General features: G+C 35.6%; 2 protein-coding genes across 5 annotated transcripts; one reads left to right on the top strand and one right to left on the bottom strand.

The window, feature by feature from the left end:
• Positions 1–1,826: 1,826 nt before the first annotated feature.
• Positions 1,827–9,045, bottom strand: mbtps2 (membrane-bound transcription factor peptidase, site 2). Its single transcript, XM_051882481.1, has 11 exons — positions 8,815–9,045; positions 7,831–7,979; positions 7,166–7,304; positions 6,935–7,038; positions 6,166–6,293; positions 5,884–6,002; positions 5,628–5,808; positions 4,955–5,049; positions 4,430–4,625; positions 4,264–4,339; positions 1,827–3,369 (listed from the first exon to the last, which is right to left on the bottom strand). The coding sequence occupies exons 1-11, from the start codon at positions 8,887–8,889 to the stop codon at positions 3,147–3,149; spliced, it is 1,485 nt and encodes a 494-aa protein (XP_051738441.1). The 5' UTR covers positions 8,890–9,045; the 3' UTR covers positions 1,827–3,146.
• A 2,068-nt stretch (positions 9,046–11,113) lies between these two features.
• smpx (small muscle protein X-linked) lies at positions 11,114–23,731 on the top strand. Of its 4 annotated transcripts, none has more exons than XM_051882111.1 (5): positions 11,114–11,246; positions 17,201–17,265; positions 20,448–20,534; positions 21,868–22,002; positions 22,514–23,731. In XM_051882111.1, exons 2-4 carry the CDS (start codon positions 17,227–17,229, stop codon positions 21,991–21,993), a joined length of 252 nt encoding a protein of 83 aa, XP_051738071.1. In that variant the 5' UTR covers positions 11,114–11,246; positions 17,201–17,226; the 3' UTR covers positions 21,994–22,002; positions 22,514–23,731. The 4 variants fall into 4 exon arrangements, with proteins under 4 accessions (XP_051738071.1, XP_051738072.1, XP_051738070.1 ...); XM_051882112.1 differs by lacking the exon at positions 11,114–11,246 and adding an exon at positions 13,247–13,451 and having other exon boundaries at positions 17,204–17,265; XM_051882110.1 differs by lacking the exon at positions 11,114–11,246 and adding an exon at positions 13,254–13,451.
• The last annotated feature ends 823 nt before the right edge of the window (positions 23,732–24,554 follow it).

Genomic DNA, 24,554 nt, shown 5'->3' with positions numbered 1-24,554 from the left:
TAAAGTAAATTGTGACATATTATACCCAGAAATTGATAAAAATTTGGAACCAAAAATTATTTAGACACTTTGACCTGACCATATATTGCTTAAGTGTTATCTGACATAATTAAGATTAATTTTTTCTGACACAGTTTAACTCTGAGATCTTGTCATATTTTACTACCATTTTTTAAACTGTAGTGAATAAACTGTATTAATGAATGAAATGTTCAAGGTGTATGAATAAATTTTGGTTTGACTGTATATATATATATATATATATATATATTAAAACCATCAATTAGTTCATCCTCCTAAACTAAGAACAGACACACATATAAACAGCCCCAAGGCTTTCTGGGTGATGGAAAGAGGGGAGGAGTCTGTTCTCCCTACGCACAACCACATCCATGTGTAATTATTTTAACTCTGAAATAGCACAGACATACAGTCCTCCGTCTTCCCAGGGGGCACATCCCAAACACACACCCTTCTTCGGAGAAAACCCTAAAAAAAAAACTCAGAAACATGCTCAATGAAAGCTAAATATAGCAGTACAAAGCCAAAAGTTGCAACCCTCACAGGAGCACACTGGATAAGCTTAAGGACAGATGTGCTCTACACCCCCATCAGGAAACATTTAACAAAATGCAAGCGCCTCAGTGTCAAAAATGCTGAATGCTGGTGCAAAAACAAACTTGACAGAAGGACTCGAAGGAAAACTGCAGCTTGACCCATGAACTTCTGTCCCTTTCTTAAAGTGTGCTCAGTTGTTCACTTTTCGTATCAGACGGTCACTCTCCTCATTGCTCTTGGAAAATTCTTCATGCCTCTTTTTGAACATTTCCATGAACTGATGCTTAATTCTTCCTAACAAAGAATTATTAATACATTTCTGACATTATGCAGATCATGAAGGTTGTCCAAAAACGATGAAAAGCCAAGATTCCCATGGAATGATCCCTCAAGAGATACTTTGCATATAATGGGCCAGAAACTATGAAAAATGTGAAAATTGAATCATGACAACAACAACCTCAGTTATGCAAGTTCAAATATGCTTGAGAAGATAAATGCTGGCCACATAATTGCTATCGCTTTCCCATAGAGCCTTGCAGCAGGGGAAAAGAGACATGCAGAAGCCATTAGGTGACTGACAGCCACCGTCTTTAAAAGCAATCCATATACTGATGTTCTTGAGAACAAACACACACACTAGCAGTGTCCATCAGCCAACAAATGTTCTAGACCCTTCTCTGTGACACCCAGACATCACATTTCCATTGCCTCAAAACAACTCTATCCCCGCTGAGAACTTCATCACTTTCTTTGAGAATACGGCCATCATCAGCAGCTCATTTTCTTACAGTCCACCAACTTTACTATCAGATTCTTTTCACCCATGAAACCCTTCTCTCCATCCCATTTTCTGAAGATGTCCTCTTGTCAGTCACTGTGGTACGACGTTTTAAAGATGTCAGTATTACAATTAAGCAAGCCGTGTAACTCTACATCATGGCAAAATAACTCTTGGATGAAACACTTTTCCTAAGGTCTAATTTTCTAGGACTCTGTGAGGGGACCGAATTCAACATCAGATGGGATAATACTGGCACCTACTGGCTGAAAATATTCTGCAATGATTCATACATTACATAGCTTCCATTTTAATTTTTCATAGATGAGTTTTCTTTAGAATTCATCACCATCTGTTTTCAAGTATAAAATTCACATTATTAACTGCAGTGTGTTTTCAGACAGGAAGAAGGTTCATCAGACTTCCCAAACAAGTTCAGAGCAGCACTGACCTCTTTGTAAACAAATAAGTCAATGACACAGGAAGGTTCATGTAAATTACTTTTATAAACACATGTACAATGAGTCATGAAGGTGAACAAAGACAACGAGAAAAAAAAAAAAAAAAAAGAGAACGTACATTAAAAACAAGTAAAGCAAGTTTAGTGCAGTTTAAACCCACAGTCTGGCTAATTGTTATTGGGGGGAAATTTCACAGTATACAGATCATATACAATATGAACGCTTCCCATGCACATAAGAGCATGTTTAGCAATAGGTTTCTCTCGTCATGGTGTATAAGAGAACATTTTCACAGTTCACAGCTGTGTCAGAGCTTATAAACCATTAGCCATTCAATCTCTGCTAAAGCTACTCTTCCAAGTTCAATAACACTGCAGTAGTATATGTTTATTTGTGCAGTTTCATGCTGTGTCTAGTCACTATATGTACAAATGTATATTTTGACCACAATGTATGCATTTCAATTTCAATTTAGATAAGGTGCACTCAGTTTTTGGTTGATGCTATGCTAGCTGATGGCAACCATCTGGACTCTATACTGAAACCTAGTGGTGTGGATGAAGCATCATGCAACAGCAAAAGTTTTCAGTTACTGCCACTATTGTAGAAATGCTTTTGGTGTTGGCTGAAAATGTTCAATTACAGAGTTGTTTCTAAGAAAAAGCGAGCAAACTTGGCTGGTTGTCTAAACGTAACCCTTTTTTTAGGTTACTTACGTAACCTAAAAAAGTCTGAATTCTTCACTACATGCAAGTGCACATGACATAAAACATTTTTCAAAATGACTATATTTCTTTATGTAAAATTATTGAATGTACACTTAAATGATGTCATGATGTCAAATTAATTGGCTTTATGTATGTTTGGGTTGATGTGGTATGTGGAAAACTGAACTACAGACAATGTAAAACTACACATAGCTTGTGTGTCCATGTACTTCAGGAAGACAGAGAGGCCAAACAGGCAAGTATTGCCCACAAAATCCTCCATGTATTTGTTGATATCGTGTCATTTGTGGGTTTACTTGATTAAGCAGACACTTTTAACAATGTGTGATAATGCACAGTATTTATCAAAGAGGGCACTAGTGGCGCTGTCCTAAGGTCACAGTGTAAAAGCATGCAGCTTCAAGATGCTATTTACTGCTTGTTTCTATCTGAGCCATTCAAACCTATCGATTAAGCGTTTTCTCAGGTACAGCAGCATTCTTGACCCTCTGGCTGCACTTTCAGGGTGGGAAGTCTGGCAAGTACCAGGCCAGCAAAGGTAAAACCACCCATTTGATTCCTCCATGAGTTCAAGAAGGTTCTTCGGTAAGCATTTCCCCTGGAGGAGATGGCTATGCGTTACCGTGCTGTGACCATCCACAGGCCCAGAGCTACATTGGCCGCTAGAAGGGCACTGCCCCCCAGCAGAAAAAAAAAGCCAATCAGTTCTCGGTTGTTCCTCTCTGGGATCACAGAGCTCAACATAGCTTCTAGGAATGCTGTGAGCATCCACTGGCCGTCCAGCGCAAAGCATGGAACAGCGTTTACTACCGCCAGGGCCCCAGACAATGAGACAAGGTATCTTAACACACAAGAAGTTAAGGCTAGTTAACAGCAGTATACATTTGACAAAACCTATACAAGCTAGTAGAGTATGTAATTACATGGTTTGAATAGAGGGCAATTTACAGATTAACACTTTTTTTTTTTTTTTCTCAAAAAGAGATCACAATTCTCCCACAATTCTGAACAGACAAGAGACAGCTAAACAAAATAACATGTAATTTACTAGAGGTTCTGATAAATGTTAATTGCTGAAGTGTGTTTAAATGTGTAATTAATTGAATGAATTATTTTTAAAAAATCGGGTTGAATGAATGATTCAATGACTCACTCATAAATACTTCACTTGTTTCATTACTGAATGAATCAGCATTTTTGAACAAATCTCTTGAATTAATGATTCAATGACATACATTTTAAGTCACTTGTCGCCACCTAGTGGCATAACGATGTGACTGATACAATCGTTATTTGAAGCGCTAAGTTATTTCAAAAGGATTTGCTCTATTTTGATCGCTTGATTCGCTTCCGTATACATCAGTGTTTACATCCAAGCTATAAACTTTTATCCCAGTACTTCTGTGATAATTTGAATATTTCGTTTCGTTGAACGTTTCATACCTATACATGACAACTGCTCTCTCTGGGTCAGTGGCAACACAGATTTGAATGTTGTCAAAGGTTTAGTAGACATAAATGAACGGTCTCATTCCGAATCGAATGGGTGTTTGAATCGAGACTGCGATCTTTTAACGATTAATCATATATATATATATGTGTCAGTCATTACTAAGTTCGTATTTGATCCAGGAACCAATCACTGTGATTTATACATTAAGATCATGAGACTAAACAAACTCAACAAAGTACATGTTTAAGAATGATGTAAATACTGATTGTGTGGGAAGGATACTTGCAGAAAGTCTCCATCATGACAGGCAGGTCTGGATGAAGAAAGCCCAAACGAGGAACAAAGTTGGTGAGACTCACTAAAAATAAAGAAATGATCACTTTTATATAGAGGAACTTTTGCATAAAACTAAACAGAATAGAATAGAATAGAATAGAATCCATCTGACCTGAGTACTGTAGATGTGAAGGGTAGCCAACAAACAGCATGTCTGTTTGTGGTGGGTGTTTGACCCGGATCAGTCTGGTCTGGTTCTCCAGAGATGGGATTAAACACAAGCTTGGGATGAAGTCCGTTTGACAGTCTGTGTTGGTACGACATGTACGACTCGCTTCAATGGTTTTTCTGACCGGCAGGCAGGCAAACTAGCATGGGAGAAAAGCAGCAATAGTTTAAAGTGTCAAAAATCCCAAGCCTGAGATTGCAAGAAATATCTTTTTCCCTTTTTCCTTTTCTCTTTCAGCCATGTAAAGCCTTGTTAGCCAACAGACGACTTTACATATTCAGTTCTAATAGTCATTGACAAAATGTTCCCTGTGTTTTGCAATAACGTGCCATTATCTGACACTGCAATAGAGCTTATTGCTGATATTAACAGGAGCGAACAGAACCTATCAAGTTTTATAATAGTTCTAATCTGAATAAAATTCCCAAATACTAACTGGGAGCATTTCAGAGAAGGTGTCCATCTTACCAATTTGCTCTCCACGTTATTACTGTAAGAGAAGCAGAGGTCGGTCATGCTGTTGTTCCCACAGCACTCCATAGTGCCATCGAGGCGTTTGAACGCTGAGTGGAAGACAAATCAGAATGAGCTAAGAAATATTTGTAATATTGAACTTAAACAGCAAATCTATATTTACACCATCATTTAAAAGTTTGGGGTCAGAAAGATTTTCTTATGCTCATCAAAGCTGCATTTATTTGATCAAAAATACAGTAAAAACAGAAATATTGTGAAATATTATTACAATTTAAAATAACTGTTTTCTATTTTAACATATTTTCAAATGCAATTTATTCCTGTGATGACAAAGCTGAATTTTCAGCATCATTACTCCATTCTTCAGTGTCACATGATCCTTCAGAAATCATTCTAATATGCTGATTTGCTGCTCAATAAGCATTTCTTATTTTTATCAATGTTGAAAACAGCTGTGCTGCTTAATATTTTTGTGGAAACTTATCAATTTTTTTCAGGGTTCTTTGATGAAGAACAGCTTTTATTTTAAACAGAAATCTTTTGTAACATTATAAATGTCTTTATGATCACTTTTGATCAATTTAATGCATTTTTTGCTGAATTAAAAAAAAAAACATACAGGTCCCAAACTTTTGAACAGGTAGTGTATATGGAAGGTCAGTACCTCTTCCTGCCATCCAGCTGAGCTGCAATTTAGCAGTATGAACGCAGTAACCCTTCTGAGGACTATGGGATAGATGCTGAATGCAGTCGTGCCAATCCTGCACTCCCCGAACTGTACAGTCCTCCAGCTGGGTTACCAGATCTCCTAGAAACAGCCCACGAGGTCCACTCGATGGGGAGCCCTGAACAAAAAAACTGATCTCAGACACTAAGGAAACCATCTAAACATAAACCTTGAAGATGAAAGATGATCTGACCTCCACCACCTCAGTGACGAGCGCCCCTGCTCCAGTGTAATACAAGGGGAACAGTAAGATTGGCAGCAGGAACAGGAAGCTGAGGGCCACAACACACAGCATGAAGTTGTGCCACACACCTACACAAAGACAGACAAAGTGGAAAAGTGTTATATACTTTTATAAAGGTTGCTAGAAGAATAAGTAGTGGTAAAACAAAAATAAAAGGTTTTATGAATTGCATATGCAAGATTTGTGGCATTGTGTTCGTAAAGTCATTGTGGCTGGTTTAAAAAGTCTTACCGGCACAGAATATTCTGAGCTGCTGGACTGGAGAAATGAGGTTCAGATGTGTTGTGAAGAGGTCCACAAATGCTCCAGGATAAACCACAAACATGAACATGCCAAAACCATTCAACCTCACCTGCTCCCTGAGAACAAAATGCAGAAGTAAATATTCACACTCAGCGTAAAACTAAATCAAGCTTCTTTCCAACAGAACACACCATTTTTGATAGTTTTTCAGGTATAACTAGCATTATAATGACACAAGCCCAGACACTCACACTTTACTTACATTACACGCAGACTTCAGATAATTTTACTAGTCAAATGGGGTGAGATTTGAGATTGTGACCCAACTTTACAATGACTCGCTCTCTTTTCTCTCACAAATGCGCATGCAAACTTCAGAAGATTTAAGTATATTAGGCAAGTCATTTTCCTATAAATCATGAGACACTATAAACCACCAACAGACTTAACTTTACTGACTCTTCTAAAAGTAAACAATGTTTGCATTCAAGCAAAAACCTAAAGATTCATTCTCTGAGAATTTAAATGCATAATTGTATACTCAGTCATCTTATTTTTGCTCCATTTTCATCTTAAAGCTGCTGTGTGTAGTTCTGTGGCATTAGCGGCACCCAATAAAATGCAAAAAGCTTTAAAAGTACGCACATTTTTGATGTTAAAATTCTTTATCTTATCCTGGCTAAATGTGGGATAAGTAAGTGTTAGATAGCGCTGCTGACAGAAATGAAATGCTGCTCCTTTAAGATGATCAGTTTACCTCAGTGCTGCCACCCCATGGCCAAACTCATGTATGACTCCGCTGACCAAGATAGCGATGAAAAAATAGGCCAGTTGACTGACAGGAAGGTTAACGCCAGGCACCTGATAATACAACAAAAGACATGACCGGAATGATCAGGCTGAGCACAGATGGTTCACACTGTCATCGCTGCACAAATAAATGCACCATCATGGCATTTTAATTCCTATAGGCCTCTTCGGCACTCACCACCACTTGCAAGACCTGTTCGTGGGACCCTTCCGGTGAATCTGCCATCATCTGACTCAAAGTCTGCAACAGCGTTTTGCTCAGGAGAACCACAGACCCAAACATTGCCAGGACCCCAAACACCATACCAGCACTGAACCTGAAACAGAGGTGCAATACGCACACACACATATATATACATAGGTTGAAATAAGATTTTAAATTCTGGATTTTTAATTAACGATGATGAAAGATCAAGAAAAGGTGACTGACTATGAATATGTGTATGTGTGTGTGTGTGTGTGGGGGGGGGGGATACCCATAATGCCTTGCTGTAACCACTGCTCTCATCATAAGCAGCTTAAGATTTTTTTAATAACTAAAGCCTTAAGTCCTCAAAAAAATAAATAAATATCATCACAGTGGATTTAATATGGCAACAGTCTCACTGATGGAAACCAAGATGGAGCAAGATGTCTTATATAGTACATATTTAAAGATGTTATTAGATCTATTGGAAAGTTTCAATTACATGATCCACGTTTCTTTCATTCACAATCACAGAAACAAAAGACTGACAGCTCTGTATAATACAGCAATAAAGGTTAAAGAGCTCACGATAAGCATCATTGTCATCTGAACATTCAAAATAACTGATTTGAGGACAGTAATGACAAAACTCGTACCAGATGTACAGAAAGCGAGGGTTGAGATGAGCACATCTGGCAAACAGACGGTTGAAGATGCTCGTGTGCCATTTGATATGGAAGGGAGAGAGAGTGAATCCGTTAGAGGATAACCACGATTCATAGCGGTTCTTCACTGAACTGGACGACTGAAGGTGAAACAGAGAAAAGAGTAGTTAGGATGGGACAGGGTTTTACAATCATCTTCACCATTATAAACATTTAAAAAGGTAATACAATAGTGTATGCCAAAAATAATACAGTAGTTGCTACTGTATAATAATATGAGATCTCATTTAAAACATATAAAGTTATGCCGGAAGCCATTTCATACTTGTGTAAATTTGCATAAATTATTACATCAGTGAGAGTAACTACATTATTATAATCATATTGATTTTAAAATTAACACAATCACAATACATTTTAAAGTGGCTACTGAAAAACTGTTAAAGTACCATGTTTTTGGACATGTACTACTGTATTTTTATCTTTTAAGTACCCTTAAGTAAAACTAGGTACAGTTATGCTATGGTACTGTAATAAATCATTACTGCTATGGTACAGTAATAAATCGGATGATAATATAATGGTACTTTGAGATATACAATTATAATGATATTTACAAAGGTAAACCTTGGTAGTACCACGGTAGAGTGCACAAAAAACATGGTAGTATATCGTGGTAAAAATGTCCAAAATGTTTAACTTTTTTTGTAAGTGTATATATGTGAATACAATGGTACATAAATATGGTAATAATCCTGTTCTATGGTATTACTGACATAATTCCCCATGGAGCTACTTTACATGGTAAAGTAACCGCTCTTATCATCTAATGTTCTTAACAAATGAATCACATTCGCATTACAAAGCGTTAATTATGATCGATTCCATTATTTAAGCAGCAAATATCTCTGTATTATGAATTTACTCTCTGTTTAACTCAAGTTTTAAAAGGTTGTAATGGTGAGATCCGCCTACCCGCAGCAGCGTGTCCGTCAGATACACTGTACACCACCCGCCCATCACACACACCACCACCGCAATGGGAATCATGGCACACCGGGCTGCATGCGTCTCAAGCGTCCAATTCCAGAGACAAACGAGCTTAAAATTTTGATTGTCAAGCACACATCCACTGTATACAAAAGCCACCAGTGAAAGCCGTCGCTTCCGCGTTTGCGTGCATCACGCAGTCTTACTAATCGAGTCAGACTGTTTACTTTTTTCAGCGCATATAGTGGCTCACAGACACAGAGCAATCGAGCGGGAAGTTCGACTCATTACCGCGAATCGGTTCTTTCGAACCGACTGTTTTAAAAATGATTCAGTGATTCTTTTACTTCACGTTCTCCTAGTCCCACGTTTTTAGTTTAATCAATAATGATCTTTATTGTAATTTTTTGTGATTCAGATCATAAAACAAAATCATTTAAAATCTAAATATAATTTACATTACATAGAAAAATACTAAAATTCTAGTTCATGTGTGTTGATAAAACTGCCTAAAGTAACACATTTCAATATGTTTTATTTGTATTAATTCGGCTATTTTCATTTCATTTCAAATGCTCTTACTATCAGCTCTCTCACCGGTTCTCGACTCATTACCAATCATACATGTAGGTTCTTGGTGTGTTTGAAGCATTGAGAATCGCTCTGATTCGGTCCTATTATTGAACAAATCGTTTAGTCTTATTCGTGGATGTATTCTGACTCCCCGGATGGGACCAGTCAGGTTGTAGTCCCTAAAAAGGAGAGCAAGAATCTGGCAGGGGGGTCAGACCGGTTTTGTGAACTGCCTCAACTGATTAATTTGAAAGATCCGACACAAAAACAACAACAAAACGACTCGTTTAAGAATCAGGCATCGCTATTTCGCAATGCAGCTAAAACATGTGCTTTTTTATTTGCATTTGCTGAAGCATGAGATCACATCTAATTTGCACCATAGACCTATCTGTGAACTACACTTTAGTTTCCAGCTGAACAAATATGCTCTTCACTTTAATAATTTAGCCTCTGTGGTTTTTGTACTCACAAGACCTGCCTTTAAATGTGCAATTTAATAAAGATGTATCAGGCATTACTGTTGACCTATAAGCAAATAATGCCAGTCAACCAACGAGATGGTCAATTTGTCTCTAAAAGTCACTGTTATAGTAGGCTATAACCTACTGTTATTAAAAAAAAAAGTGCAGTGGCTTTGAATGTAAAGTACATGGGGTACAAATGAGAGGTTCAAAAGTCCCCACAAAATTTTCCATCCGGGAACTAAGCCTTTCTAGGTGGGAGTGATCTTATCTGCCCCTCAGGCACCTAAAGGTTTTATGAAATGATTTAGTATCTGAGATGGTGGTCTAGATAGCAATTATGGCAGCCTTTTATGCATAGGCTACATTAGAGAGGAGGCCGCATGGCTTCATAATGTCATGTGCCCATGAGGACGGATTAATGTAAAATAGACAACAGACACTGAAAGGACAGTCATTATAATCTGACACTCACCTTTTATGACCCGTTAATGAACTTCACCAATATTTGCATTGTTCAATCATGCATTTAGCCACTTTGAAGTCACACTATAATGGGATCTTTGCATGTAGTTGTTACATGCACATTAAAAAGGATTCCAATAGACTCAAGAAATGCTCGCCCGTTTAACCACATTAATCATTCTGTTTGACCTATAGTATATGTGCTGACTGGCAGGATGAGCAGGAAGTTTGTGATGGCAGGTGGAGGGAGGAGAATTCAGGTGAGGATTTGCATAGCTCTGCCGTCTGTAGAGGACACCTTCCCCATCAGCTGTGGCTCCAGTAGAGCTTTATACTCAGCAGTGAAGGAACTAGGTGAGCAGGATCACACGCCAAGTCTGAGTGGCACCAGGTAAGGACAGTAGATGTTTTTAAAGTCTTATTTCCTCCATTTTATGTTTGTGATTCGATATGTACCTTTACAAATGTTTAGTTTAGTTCACATTTAGCTCAATAATGTTTAACATTTATGCACTTGAAAGTGTATTCATCTTTTACCAGTCCGTGCACTCAAACCCATGACTTTGGTGTTGCTAGCCCTAATTGCGACTTTCGTCGTTTGTTTATACCTGTCCAGTTGTGGGTTAAAATCAGCCTAGTTTAAGATCCGAAACTCCTCTAAACTGGCAATGCTGCTACCACTGGGAATGGGTCGTCATGTCAAACCACGGGCCAATCAGATGTCTCCCTGGGCTCTGCATGCTGGAGCCTAAATTAGGTCATGATCTTAATAAGTATTGTCGCTTAGTGATTCTCTGACTGCGTGGAAGAGAACAGAAGAGGACCTCACAGAGAACAGTCAGGGCTTTTGACTGGGCATCATAGCAGAACAGAAAGCAGTGAGGAGGTGTGGACCTCACGCTGGCAGCTGAACAGGTAAGAGCACAGTGGGGTCATGATATCAGTGTCCTGTGTCGTGCAAAGGCCAAAGTGTACTCATCTATTATCGTTCACTCTTTCTGAACTCTCTTTTTTCTTCCATCTTCATTTTCTGATCTATAGTACTGCTCTACTTTGTACATTCTCTCTTATGTTCAGGCATATTGAGGACATTTTGATCTAGGTTATAGTCTCCTAAATATACCCACTTAGTACACATTATGCATATATGCAAATGTGCACAAGCACGGTGGCAATTTAAAAATGCAGTTTTAAAGTGATGTTGTGTTCTGGTGTGCATATACAGTTGGGTTTGAAAAGCCTGAGATGACTAGGCAAGTTTATTTATTTATATAATTAATATAAAATAAAAAATATAGATAGATAGATAGATAGATAGATAGATAACATTGTTTGTTTAATATATTATCATTATTATTAATATATTAATATTATATATTATATTATTTAGTTTAGGCTAGTTTATTTATATTATTAATAAATAATATATTTATTTAAAATAATACAATATATAAAATAATATGAAATATTAAAATAATACAAAAATAATACAAAATATTAATATTAATATTATTTTAAAGTATATTATTGCCAAGGATCAATAATATGTAAAATAATATAAAATTGTACTATATATATATATATATATATATATATATATATATATATAGTATATTAATATTTATTGTATATACTTTACTTAATATTAGATAGATAGATAGATAGATAGATAGATAGATAGATAGATAAAAAAATTACATTAAGTTTATGTTTAATATATTATCATTATTATAATATATTAATATATATATTAATAATAATATATTAATATTTAATATTATATATTATGTTATTTATTTTAGGCTACTTCATTTATATTATTAATAAAAATATATTTATTTAAAATATGTTTATTTAAAATAATACACTATATAAAATAATATGAAATATTTAAATTATACAAAAATAATACAAAATATTAATATTAAGATTACTTTAAAGTATATTATTGCCAAGGATCAATGATATGTAAAATAATATAAAATTGTACTATTTATATATATATATATATATATATATATATATATATATATATATATATATATTAATAGTATATACCTTACTTAATATTAGATAATTTACATTAAGTTTATGTTTAATATATTATCATTATTATAATATATTAATATATATATTAATAATAATATATTCATATTTAATATTATATATTATGTTATTTATTTTAGGCTACTTTATTTATATTATTAATAAAAATATATATTTATTTAAAATATGCTTATTTAAAATACAACATATAAAATAATATGAAATATTAAAATTATACAAAAATAATACAAAATATTAATATTATTTTAAAATATTAATATTATATTATTGCCAAGGATCAATAATATGTAAAATAATATAAAATTTTACTATAATATACTATTTTACTATTATATAATAGTAAAATTTTATATAATTTTACATATTATTGATCCTTGGCAAGTGTATTTATTTCTATTAATAATGTAAAATAAAAAAATAATGTTGTCCAGCATGATTTGAAAATTATCTAAAGAGCATATTATGTTTCAGTGGAAGCAAAAACATCTGCTCGTATTTGTACCAATGTCACAAATGTACTTAATTAATTGCAGAAATACTGCATAACAATATCTCATTAATATATATATATATATATATATATATATATATATATATTTTTTTTTTTTTTTCAAAACTTCCATGTTTGAATCCCAGATTCTCACTGTTGTCAGACTTTAGGACCCCACTGTATGTGTATATAGTGACAGGACTGTGAATGGGGCTATGATGTGTCTATGTACAAGCCTGTCTGTGAAGTGAACAGTGAGGGTGGACAGAAAGCAGGTCCCCTCTGTGTATCACACTACTATTTATAGTGTGAACAAATCCCAGATATGAACGGAATCCCCTGCTCCTCTACAGCCTGGAGTGAGGGAAAGAAAGAGAGAGAGAGAGAGAGAGAGAGAGAGAGAGAGAGAGAGAGACAGAAGGTGTTGAACAGAACCAGAACCGGACCACAGAAGTCAAAACTGCTTTAGTCCGAAAAGAGAGACAGAAGAGAGAGAGAGAAAGATTGGCATTTGTCCTGTCTGTCTCACAACGGGGAACAGCGGTTTACTGTTACGGCAGCAGGTATGCAACTTTTGAGGGCAGAGGGAAGATGTGTGTGTTCATGTGTGTGTGTAAAACTATAACAGTGCTAAAGGTCACAGTGAATATAGGGAACAGGCTTTCTTTAGGTAAATTGTGCAAGATAGTGATATGATGATATATAATTAGAACGAAAAAAAAAAGTTTAAATCAAAGCATTTCAAAGTTTGACCTTTTTAGATGGACCTTTCTTCTAGTTTTCTCTAAAAGTACACTCACTTTTCTTACTAATTACATAAGGAAGTATGACTTACGTATATTTTTTGTTTGTGGGGGCTTGTTTCTGAAAAATGAGTGAGTCTGTGAAAATGACTCAGGCCTCTGGCAGGATTGGGGCCTACGTAACACACTCTGGAACAACAGGCAGGTTTAACTGTAAACTGTAACTGTACCTTTACATAAGCATTAGCATTCTGTGATGATACGCATGTAAATTATAGTTTTTTTCTGTCTTATCTTGTGGTTTTGGTGCAGGAGACATTGCATCTAAACATAGGACTGCGATGACGTTTGATGATTTACATAATAAACAGTGTTATTCCGAATGTTCCAGTAAATTCAATGAATCATGTTGGAAGATCAGCTTGACACAGTTGGATATCGACCTCAGGTGCCACAGTGTCAGATACACGTTCAATTTTGGAAAATAAAAGAGAGATTTTTGTCAGAACGGTTGGAAAGGTCTAGAACTTCTGCGAGGTTTCCAGTCATAGTGGGTATGTCATGCAAATAAACTGTGCCTGTGAAAGCATTGTGGGAATTTTTGATAATGCAATATTCAGTGTGAGATTTCTGGTGGGCAGGTTAAATTTAGGATCCAAACGCAAATGCAAATCTTAGACTTTGCTAAAGGTGGTTTGATCCTAGTTATATGCTGTAGTTAGATGTTTTTTGATATTGACAGTATCTTTAATTTGATTTTTGATTGCTATTTTGAACACTGAGGAGATTTAGGATGGTATTTCGGTGGAGTGTGACAGCTGCCGTAGTGCTTGTTGCTCTTTAAAAGGTAAATTTAGCTCAACGCTCGGCAGCAGTGACTCCAAGTGCTAATACGCAGCTGTTGATGTGCAAACAACATCCCTGGTTACGGTTGCTAAGGTTGTGAAACTCTCTGTGAGCCCTTACTGACATGATTTTGCTTGATCCTAGCTGCCCCAATGAGAGCCATGTTAAGTTAGAGAAGGAGGGAGACGTTGAAAGTATTGATCTCAATATTGCGAATGCATTACCATGCTTGATGGCTGTAGTACACTGGAGGATTCCTCTTATATGCCAGGTGTTCTCAGCGGGACGTTCCATCAGCAGCATAACCTAGCAAATTATGGGCAGAAAGCTCCCCACGAGCACATAATCAAAGCTCATCTGCCTACAGCTGTGTTCATTAGGACACTGGATGATTTTACATTTCTGAACAGCTTCCTGTCGGAGACACAAAATTAGAGTGATTCACCTTTCATTCTCAACTGTTTGAAATGTATGCTGAAATGTGTTTGTTTCCGTGTTGGTTTCCATTGCCAAGTATGTAAATGCATTCTCTTCAAATTTCTAGATAGTTCTCCCTCAGGTAATTTGTACGAAATGGTGCCTTTTCATTGCATTACATCATGTTAATCATTACACAATAATATTAACAATGCACATAATTGTTTATGAAAATAAAAACTGTAAAAGATTTTGTGAGTTTTTATAAGACAGCACAGACCTTCAATTCTATAATGTTCAATTGGTGCTGATACTGAAACTCAGTTATACTGTCTTGAATTCACTCAGTTACAAATTGTATTATTTTCAAACATACTGTGATAGGGCAAAAAAAGGGGGGGAAAAAAAGGTTGGTAATGATAAATATCCATTAAAGGCACAATATGTAAGATTTTTGGATTAAAATATCCCAAAACCACTAGAACAATGTTATATATTTTGTTGACTTGTGTACTTACATTATCCCAAATGTTTCCAAGAATGCTTAAATCCAGAGAAATATGCAATTTTAACCAGGACACGGACCATGTCCGTGCATCGCCTATCAGTGTCGTCATACCCACATTACCCTCGATTTTATTTTGTAGAAAACATGGAAACACCAAAGATGCTTTCATATATTATGTGTTTTATTAGACAGGCAAGCAACTATTTGGATATATTTATCGACAGAAAACTAATTGTTATTTAGCTCAACACAGTAAGTCTTATTGTTTGAATCTCGTTTTCTTGATTTACCGCGAGTACCATGTTTTACCATGTCTAATATTGATCTAACAATAGCAGTGTGCAACAAGAGTCTCATAGTAGCTGCCGAGCGAACGCACAGAGTAGCATTATAACAACTTTCAACACACAAATGTATCTAATATGATAAAACAGCGCTACGTTACACATTTGCTTGACCGGAAGAAGCGGAAACGCTAATCTGCGGCATAATAAAATTTCATTTGCTCTCAAGCCGTGTGTCGCGCTTGTCTACCATTAGCAATCGCTCCAGAAGCCTCGTTCCGCTCCGACGGCTTTCAGCCACACCCTGCTTCATACTACAGTAACATTAATACATCTTTAATACATTAGATCATCCATGAATATGATTTCTTCCCGAATCCCATTGGATTCTTTTCCAACGGCTGTAGACGTGAGGACAACACCTCCCACGATTCCGCGAAATCAAGGCGTCATCAGGCTACGCCTTTGTTTCGAATAAGCGACCTCTAGTGGTGAAAAATTACATATTGTGCCTTTAACCACTAATCTGAATATTATGTCCCGTTTCTTTTGAGGCTAAATATATGTATAGATAATTTTATTTAATGGCTTTTTCCTTTGTTTGACAGGATAGTAGCAACAGAGAGGGAGATCAAATATGTCGTCATACTTTGATAGTTAATCATTTCATATTGTACTTTAATTGCTTATTCAAGTATGGATTTTTTTTTATTTTTTGAAAATTTAGCAGTAACCTTTTAAAATATTTTTTTTTTTAAAAACCTGACTTTTTTTTTTTTGTGAAAACGAGAAAAAGGACCCTGAAAAATGAGAAAAAGACCCTAGTAACCTCATGTTTCAAAAGAGTTCTCAGCATTATCATAAACTATACATAATCTCAGATACATCAAAATACGAAAGTCTGCAATTAAAAGTCATAAAATTCAATATGAACTCAAATATTTTTCATCTAAATCTGCCAAGACCAAATTATTTGAGCTTATCTACATTAATGTTATAGTTCAATACTTATGTCTAATTGTTTATCTTTTCATTTCTCCTAAAAAGTTATTGGAAAACCATCTGAGACAAAATATGATTTATGATTCATTATATGATTATTTCATTAAGTCTCCCTAACCTATTAAGGAGCAGCAATAAACTACCCTCAAATGTCCATCCAAAATTCATGCTGAACTTGCAGCATGAATGCGGCATTATTCAATTACAGTAACACATATTCCACCTCACATTCCACATCCAGTATAACGTGTGTGTAGGTGTATGTTATCCCAGCCCTGTTCTCTCCATGTTAACATAAATGATTCAGGGGTAAGAGCTACTACCTGTTCCTCACTGCAGGAGTCACTAAGCAACCGAAAGACTATCCACGGGCACCTGAGAGCCGCAGGGGGGCTTTACGTTTCCCGGCTCTCTGTAACATACATACAGACAAAATACATGTATTCAAGCCCACAGCAGGCCAGTCTATCCATCTGATCAATGCATTCAGTCTCTTCCTGTCTTTTTTACAGCAGGAACGTGGACACAACTGCACAGAATGTCTAAACAGCCATCGACCAATGTAAAAGCCCTGCAGGTGAGTAATGGTGTGTTTTTTTTTTTTTGTACATAATTTAAGAATAGTCTACAGTGTGATTTTTGAGCTTTTGTGTTGATTTTCTTTGCTCAAAAGCACTCAAACTTGTCAACATTAAAGATTTTAATCTGAAAAGCCAGTTCCCTATTTTGAACACTGAGTTATAACTGTAAAAACACATTTCAAAGTACAATGCATTACAGTACTCACACAAGGCCATTCACAAGTAAATGGAATGCATTACTGCATGTTGTTGATGTCTGTCCAGCTTTTTTCTTCTTGGTAGGAAACATTTCTTATCTAATCAGAAACAATTGATATAAAAATAGACTTGTACACTTTAACTGAAGTCCTTGCCTTTTCCCGTTTCATTCAGTTGATGGAAAAAGTATGTGAACCCTGTGAATTTACATGAGTTTCTGCATAAAGTGGTTAAATATGTGATATGATCTTCAACAAAGCTTAAACAACAACAACAACAAAAAAGATATGCTGTCATGTCTTTATGGGGCACACTGTGAAAACAATGAAAAAATATTTGATTACTAGTACATCCAGCATAAACCTCCATCGAACATTCCTTTGTGTTCAATAAATATACAGTATAAGAATGTATTGTTTGTAATTTAAGCAGACTATGTTTGTCTATTGATGTGGCATAGTTGAAGATCAGATCACGTTATGACCAATTTATGCAGAAGAAGTGTTCACATATTTTTTTTTACAAAGCTGTACTGTATGTCTGGCTCGGAGCGATAACGTAGACACTCTAAGATAATGAAAGAAATATTTTCATAACAGTTCACCACAGTGTAGAGAACAATTTTTACAAACACTGAACACTTCAGCCAAAAATAGACACCTTTATCTTTCCATATAAACTCTCCATATACACATGAATCCATAAAAAGCCCAAACATACACAAGATTCAGGATACAGTCTATCAGAGAACACAGACAGAAGGAAGACCGGTCATGCATGCAAAGACAGGAGCACATGATCACTACTGTACATCCTAAAACAGCCAATAATCAGATTTCATCCAGCAGATTATATAGATGTAAAGCCAAAAAAACAGAGTAGAAGAAATGCAAGGGTTTGATGTACTGGACCATGAAATACATGCAAAACTGGAGTGAAGCCGAAACACGAAATGGCAAATTTGTAAATTGTATCAAGTGCTTGACCTTGTGTGACCAATACAGCAGGTAAATGACGTATAAAGGTAAAGAAGACAGAACAGTGAAGAAAAAAAAAAGTGTTTGAGGTTCTACACTCTTTTAGAAGAAAGGGTTCTATATAGTGGTTCCCATTTTATGGATTTAGTTTTAATTAACTAATTTTGTTTTGATTACATTCTAGGAATTAAACAGCACGTAAACATACTTTATCACCAGAAAAAAAATTAATTTAGACATTCAATCATTTAGACATTTCTCCTTTTATATGACCTTTTTGGCATAAAGTGTTCTCTAAAACTGAGGCCCCGTTTAAACTAGTGCGTTTTCGTTTTAAAACAGCGTTTTAAAATAAAAACGATTCTCGTCTACACTGGCGTTTCTGCAGCGCTTCAGAAACGATCTCCGTATATGTCACATGACCAAACCGGAAAACTGATCTCATTGCATCCGCTTGTCAGAGAAAGTGTTAACAGCAGTATGAACTGACGGCAGTTTAACTGCACAATGGCTGCTAAAAATGACAACAAAGCTAGCAAAGATTGCAGTCTCCATCTTATTGTTTACATGGTCGTCACAGATACGCCGAGCGAAAGTGGGGAGCCACGCCATCATTTTCAAAAGTCTCCGTTTTGGTCCGTTTTCAAACTAAGGGTGTTTACACGACAACAATATGCTTAAAACGGAGAAGTTTTTCCTTTGAGTTTTCCACGTACAGACGACACCATTGTCAAAACGATCCCCATTCATGCGAATCCGTGAAAATGACTAAAGATGCTGTATTCTGCAGGCAGGCCATTCGATGGCGATGGAACACTATAGATTGCACGTGTAATGCGCATGTGCGTGACGTCATCGTTTTCACAGATTCGCGTTTTTGTTGTTTACACGGAAACCGTTTTCAAAAACGTAGACTATGAAACCCGTTTTCAAAGGTTTGCGTTTTCAAACCACCAAAACGCCGTTGTCATGTAAACGAACGGCCAAAACGCATAAAAAGTTTTCTGTTTTTAGTTGAAAACGGTTTCGTGTAAATGGCCCCTATAACGGTCGTAGTGTAAACGACAGGCGTAACCGTAGCAAAAATTATGCGTTTTAAAACAAAAACGCACTAGTGTAAACAGGGCATGAGTCTGGAACGAATACAGAACCTCAGAAGACGGACATGGAAATTGAAAAACCCCAAGAGCCAATTTTGCATTGTGACATTTTTGGAGTTTCCCCTCCAAATTCTCATTACCATAATGTAAAAAAAAAAAAAAAAACTAATTTCTTTCATGTGAAAATATATTACTTATAAATTATATTTATAATTATATTAATATAAAATGTATTTAAATTGAGAATAACAGTTGGATAACGATAATAAGAATTTTGGGGGAAATGTGCTTAATTGTCCTGAAAATAATGCTACTCATGCAAAATATAATTTTTTATTTTCTTTTGATTTTGTGGTAAAATGTGACCTGGTTTCTGTGAGACTGACCCACAAATAATGGGATGGTTGAGACAAACATGGTAAAAAAAAAAAAAAATATGAAAAGAAATGTGGCAAGAATCCAGATCCTTTCACTGTTTTTTCCTATTGTAAAGTTGTAAACACATTTACATTTTCACATTTGGAACTTCGTTTTCATAACACATGCTGCATTTTAGACGCATTTAATAAAGACCAGACTAAAAAAAACACAGGCTGTCTGCTTCAGGCCTCAGCAAACAGAGAGGTGTCTGTCATCTCACTGTTTTATCTGTTGCCCGCAGCTCATTTCCATACAGGCACTTTGCTCTTTATGAAATACAAACTCCAGCAGGAAGACACGTCCAGCAGGTTTTGTGGAAAGGTTTGGTTTCGACAACTACACTCGACCACTGCACAATATTACATGACCTTAAATGACTTTGGTACTGTAGTGTGGTTACAGGAGCAAATGAGCAGTGTCAGGGGTGTGAAGGTGTAGCAGCGGTGGTAACCGTCTCATTGCATTTTCTTGTCTGTCTCAAAGGCCAACCTTAATATTCCAATGGGGGCTCTGCGTCCTGGGGCGGGACATCCTGTGAAGAGGAGAGAAGATACAGTAGACACAGAGGAGGTCAGATTCTGCTGGAAGAAAACACACATGCACACACTTACACAATTAATTGAATTAGACACATGCATAGACATTTGGGTAACACTTTACAATAAGGTTTCATTGGTTAACATTAGTTATACTTTACTTAACATGAACTAAGAATGAACAATACTTCTACAGCATTTATTAATCTTAGTTAATGTTAATTTCAACATTTACTAATACATTATTAAAATCAAGAGTTGTATTTGTTAACGTTAGTTAATGCACTGAACTAACATGAACAACAAAGACTATTTTTATTAACTAACATTAACAAAGACTAATAAATACTGTAACAAATGTATTGCTCATTGTTAGTTCACATTACATTAATTAATGTTAAGAAAGGAGACCTTATTGTAAAGTGTTACCGACATTTGTAATCATGTCCAGATAATTAAATATTTCACATTAAGAAAGCTTATTTTTGGAGATTTTTTAGAAGTAACAGCAGTAATGGATTTATATAATTAATTTACATTATTCTCAATGATGATTGTCTTTAAAAATATATATATATATATATTTTTTTTTTGCAATTTTATTTAAATCAAAATACTATCATGAAGTACTAATAAAACACAATTTAAATAATAGTTTTCTGCCTACAGTAATGAGAAGAAAGAAAGAAACCATATTTTTGCCCCATTGATATTTTTTTATGAAAAATAAGCATATTTCTCTGTGCTTCCTTATCGCATCAACAGACAGACGTTTTACATTTGAATTTATTATATGTAAATGTATTAAATATGTATTATTATTTAAAAAGTGTTTGTTTATTAGTACTTCATGATAGTATTTATGTTGATTTAAACATTTAAAAAATTATTATTACTATTGTTTATTGTTCTAATGAGAAGCATCATTAGGAATAATATATATATATATATATACACATATGTGTTTGTGTGTGTGTGTATATATATATATATATATATATATATATATATATATATATAAAAACAATGTTTATTTAAATGACAAGTACAAATAAATGTCGTTTATAAATAGAATTAGGGGAAATATGCCTATATATGCTTGTATTTATACATTTTGGTAGTATGTAAAATAATTAGAAAAAAAAATTACAAAAAACATCTGAAATCAGTAGTTTAGGGGCAAATCATTTTCATAAAATAATATTAATGTCATCTTTTGGTCCTAATATAGGCTTAATTTTAATTTGATAATATTAAATTAATTTGACACATTTCTTTTTATTTTGGGGGTAAAATATGACAGACTCATTCTTGAGAGATTTTGTGAGGGCCACTCATAATATCTCCCACAACTGTTGGTTTCATAGGCATCTCCGGTCACTCCAGAGGAGAAAAAGCCCCTGCCTGGTGCTGTGAAACTACCGGGCCCTGCCGTCAACCTCTCCGAGATCCAGAACGTAAAAAGTGAACTCAGATGGGTCACCAAGGACTAAACAACACAGGTAAATCTGACAGTCAAATATACACACTCACACCCATTTCTCCCTGTCTACCAATTTTGGTTAGTCAAACATTGCTGGTGGTTCTCAATCTTATGTACACACACACAAACAAATATATATAAAGCATTTGGTTTTCTAAATGCGCCACATCACTGAAATCATTTAGAAAGGCCCCATGCTGTTAACACAAATGACCACATGGGGTCAGTAGCTGTAAAAGTAGTTTGCACGTGTGTTAGCATGCATATGTCAGTGCTGGAGTGTGTGAGTAGCTGTGTAATGGGGTATGAGGGTGAATCAGGCTCTATTAATACCCCACAGATCAGTGGGGCAGTGAAAGTCCGTCTGTTGTGTGCAGTCCCAGCATGCCTCACAAGTCCTTCCTATTATAGCGCAAAACATGTGCTGTGACCCACTCTGTGTGACAGAATTAAAAACAAATTTTACTATCTTGAGATTATACTGTTTTTATTGCTTGTAAACCTGTTTAACAAAATTCTCATTTTCACAGGTGACTCCACCCCCATTTTATCCAAGGCTTTGGTTACGGTCTCCATTCAATCAGATTCATGTATTTACCACAAAATCCCAGAGAATCGGTCGCAACGGAATCAATGGCAAGACTTAATGATGACACTACAAACTGACCTGAGAATGAAGAAAGGGGGTGGATTCTATCGAAGCAAAGACTGATGGGAATTGAGCAATTCAAAGCTCTGAACCATGGTTTAGTCTGTCTAAAATAGGTCATCACTGTTTAAACCTCCCTGCATCCTATTCTGTATTTTGTGCTTAAAAATGTACTGTGTGCTTAACTTAAAGGGATAGTTTACCCAAAAATGAAAATTCTGTCATTTACTCACCCTCATGGGTGAACTGTCCCTTTAAGATTGATTTTATAGTAGTTCTGTATTCTCCTACTACCATCAATGAGTCATAAAACAGAATATATGAGACTGAAGACATTGATTCATCTTAAAATTCCTCCATTCTTTAACCAGATTCTGTCTTAACTCGTTAAAATATGACACCATAAAATCAACGTTCTTCCAATACATTTTACATCTAGAGGGATTATTAAGCAAATAATTGCGATAAATTGTATTAATTAATCAGAAAGTCATGCATATAATTTGATTAATTTTTCTCAGATTGACAGCCCTACTTAAAACGGCCCATGCTGCAGGCTTGTTTTCGCTCCCTACTCTTTCTTTATCTATGGCTTTGTTCTTGTGTGTTGCAGTACATGAGTAGGCTGTTGCATAATAAAACATGATTTCACGTTCTCTCCAAGAGCAAACCCGTAGGAGGAAGCCAGCACTTGTTATCCTTGAACAAATAGAACTGGATTTCAAATGCCGCACTATCAGTTTGTTATGTACATAAACCGGGATCAGTTTAACAGTGTAAAGCTGCTCATCTCCTCGGCTGTAAATCACATCATAAGTGTCTGTACTGCTCTGGGATCTACAGTGATCTGTAATCTGTAGTTTACTAGCAGCAGGTGTCATGACCTTTGGTGAAAGTGTCCTTATTAAAGAACATGTATTGCTCCTTAGATTAGAGTCAGTCTGCATTAAGAGCTATCAGTCAAAACCTGGGAAACATAATGCAGATAAGTTGTGTCTAAATATGTATTTCTTTAAATTGTAAGGCTCTATTTTCTGTAAGTTTGCTTTGAAACAATGTGTATTGTAGAAAAAAGCACAAATACAAATGTCTGACTGGATTTAAGACAAAGTTTTGTGAAATGAGTTGAATGCAAAGTGAAAGATAAACAACCAACAAGTATTCCGCGTACATGGAAATACATTCAAGCCTGTTGGAAAAGCTTCCCAGGATGCACCTCATGAAGTTGGCTGGAAAAGTGTGCAGGGTGGCAACTTTGAAGAATCTTTATTTTGTGTAATTTGCATATTTTAATTTGTAGTTTCATAGTTTTGAAAACTTCGCTTTTATTCTAAAATAGCACATAGTATGAAAAATAGTAGTACCAAATAATTATGTGTTCAAAAAATTTGACTGGTTATCCATTTGGCAAAACCTAGGAGAGCAAAGAAATGGCCACAAAACACTACAAAAGATAGTGAGTACAATAGTGGAACAGGACTTATCAATCATGTGGAAATAGAATGGAATATTTCAGGATTAAGCATCTGGCAGGGGTGCCTGGAACACAGACAGAGTGAGCAGCTGTCCAACTAATCAACAAAGTCTTTATAATTCCCTCATTACCCATAATGCAATGCAAAGAGAGAGAGAGAGAGAGTCTGTAGCTATAAAACTTCTCACTGAAATGCTCAGCATACCTCAACTTCCGCCGGTTTCTTGATACAGGTTTTTCTGTGCCATCATATGCTTTCCGTTATACATTTCAAATTGTATATCTATGAAATATGTGTGTTAATTAAAAGGATTTTCTTACCTAAAGCTTTATGCTTACCAGCTTATCAAAATAGTTCACCATGACCACTAGGGCCAAACAAAACCCCTAACAGGAAGAACAGACACTGTTATATTTAGAACGCCACTCAGGTCTGACGGATTTCTTG

Source organism: Ctenopharyngodon idella, chromosome 23, assembly GCF_019924925.1.
Source record: "Ctenopharyngodon idella isolate HZGC_01 chromosome 23, HZGC01, whole genome shotgun sequence".
NCBI classification, from domain to species: Eukaryota; Metazoa; Chordata; class Actinopteri; order Cypriniformes; family Xenocyprididae; genus Ctenopharyngodon; species Ctenopharyngodon idella.
Note: the sequence above shows the minus strand (reverse complement) of the source record. Positions and strands in the feature narration are given on the sequence as shown.

Bases quoted from the DNA above. Each gene is read 5' to 3' on its own strand.
- mbtps2 (XM_051882481.1), bottom strand. From the start codon at position 8,889: ATGATTCCCATTGCGGTGGTGGTGTGTGTGATGGGCGGGTGGTGTACA. The intron at 7,305-7,830 runs GTACGAGTTTTG...CCTCTGTTTCAG, and splicing joins CCTCGCTTTCTGTACATCTG to GTTCAGTGCTGGTATGGTGT. The intron at 4,626-4,954 runs GTAAGATGGACA...CTCCCATGCTAG, and splicing joins ATAACGTGGAGAGCAAATTG to TTTGCCTGCCTGCCGGTCAG.
- smpx (XM_051882111.1), top strand. From the start codon at position 17,227: ATGTCTAAACAGCCATCGACCAATGTAAAAGCCCTGCAG. The intron at 17,266-20,447 runs GTGAGTAATGGT...TCTGTCTCAAAG, and splicing joins CCAATGTAAAAGCCCTGCAG to GCCAACCTTAATATTCCAAT. The intron at 20,535-21,867 runs GTCAGATTCTGC...TTGGTTTCATAG, and splicing joins ATACAGTAGACACAGAGGAG to GCATCTCCGGTCACTCCAGA.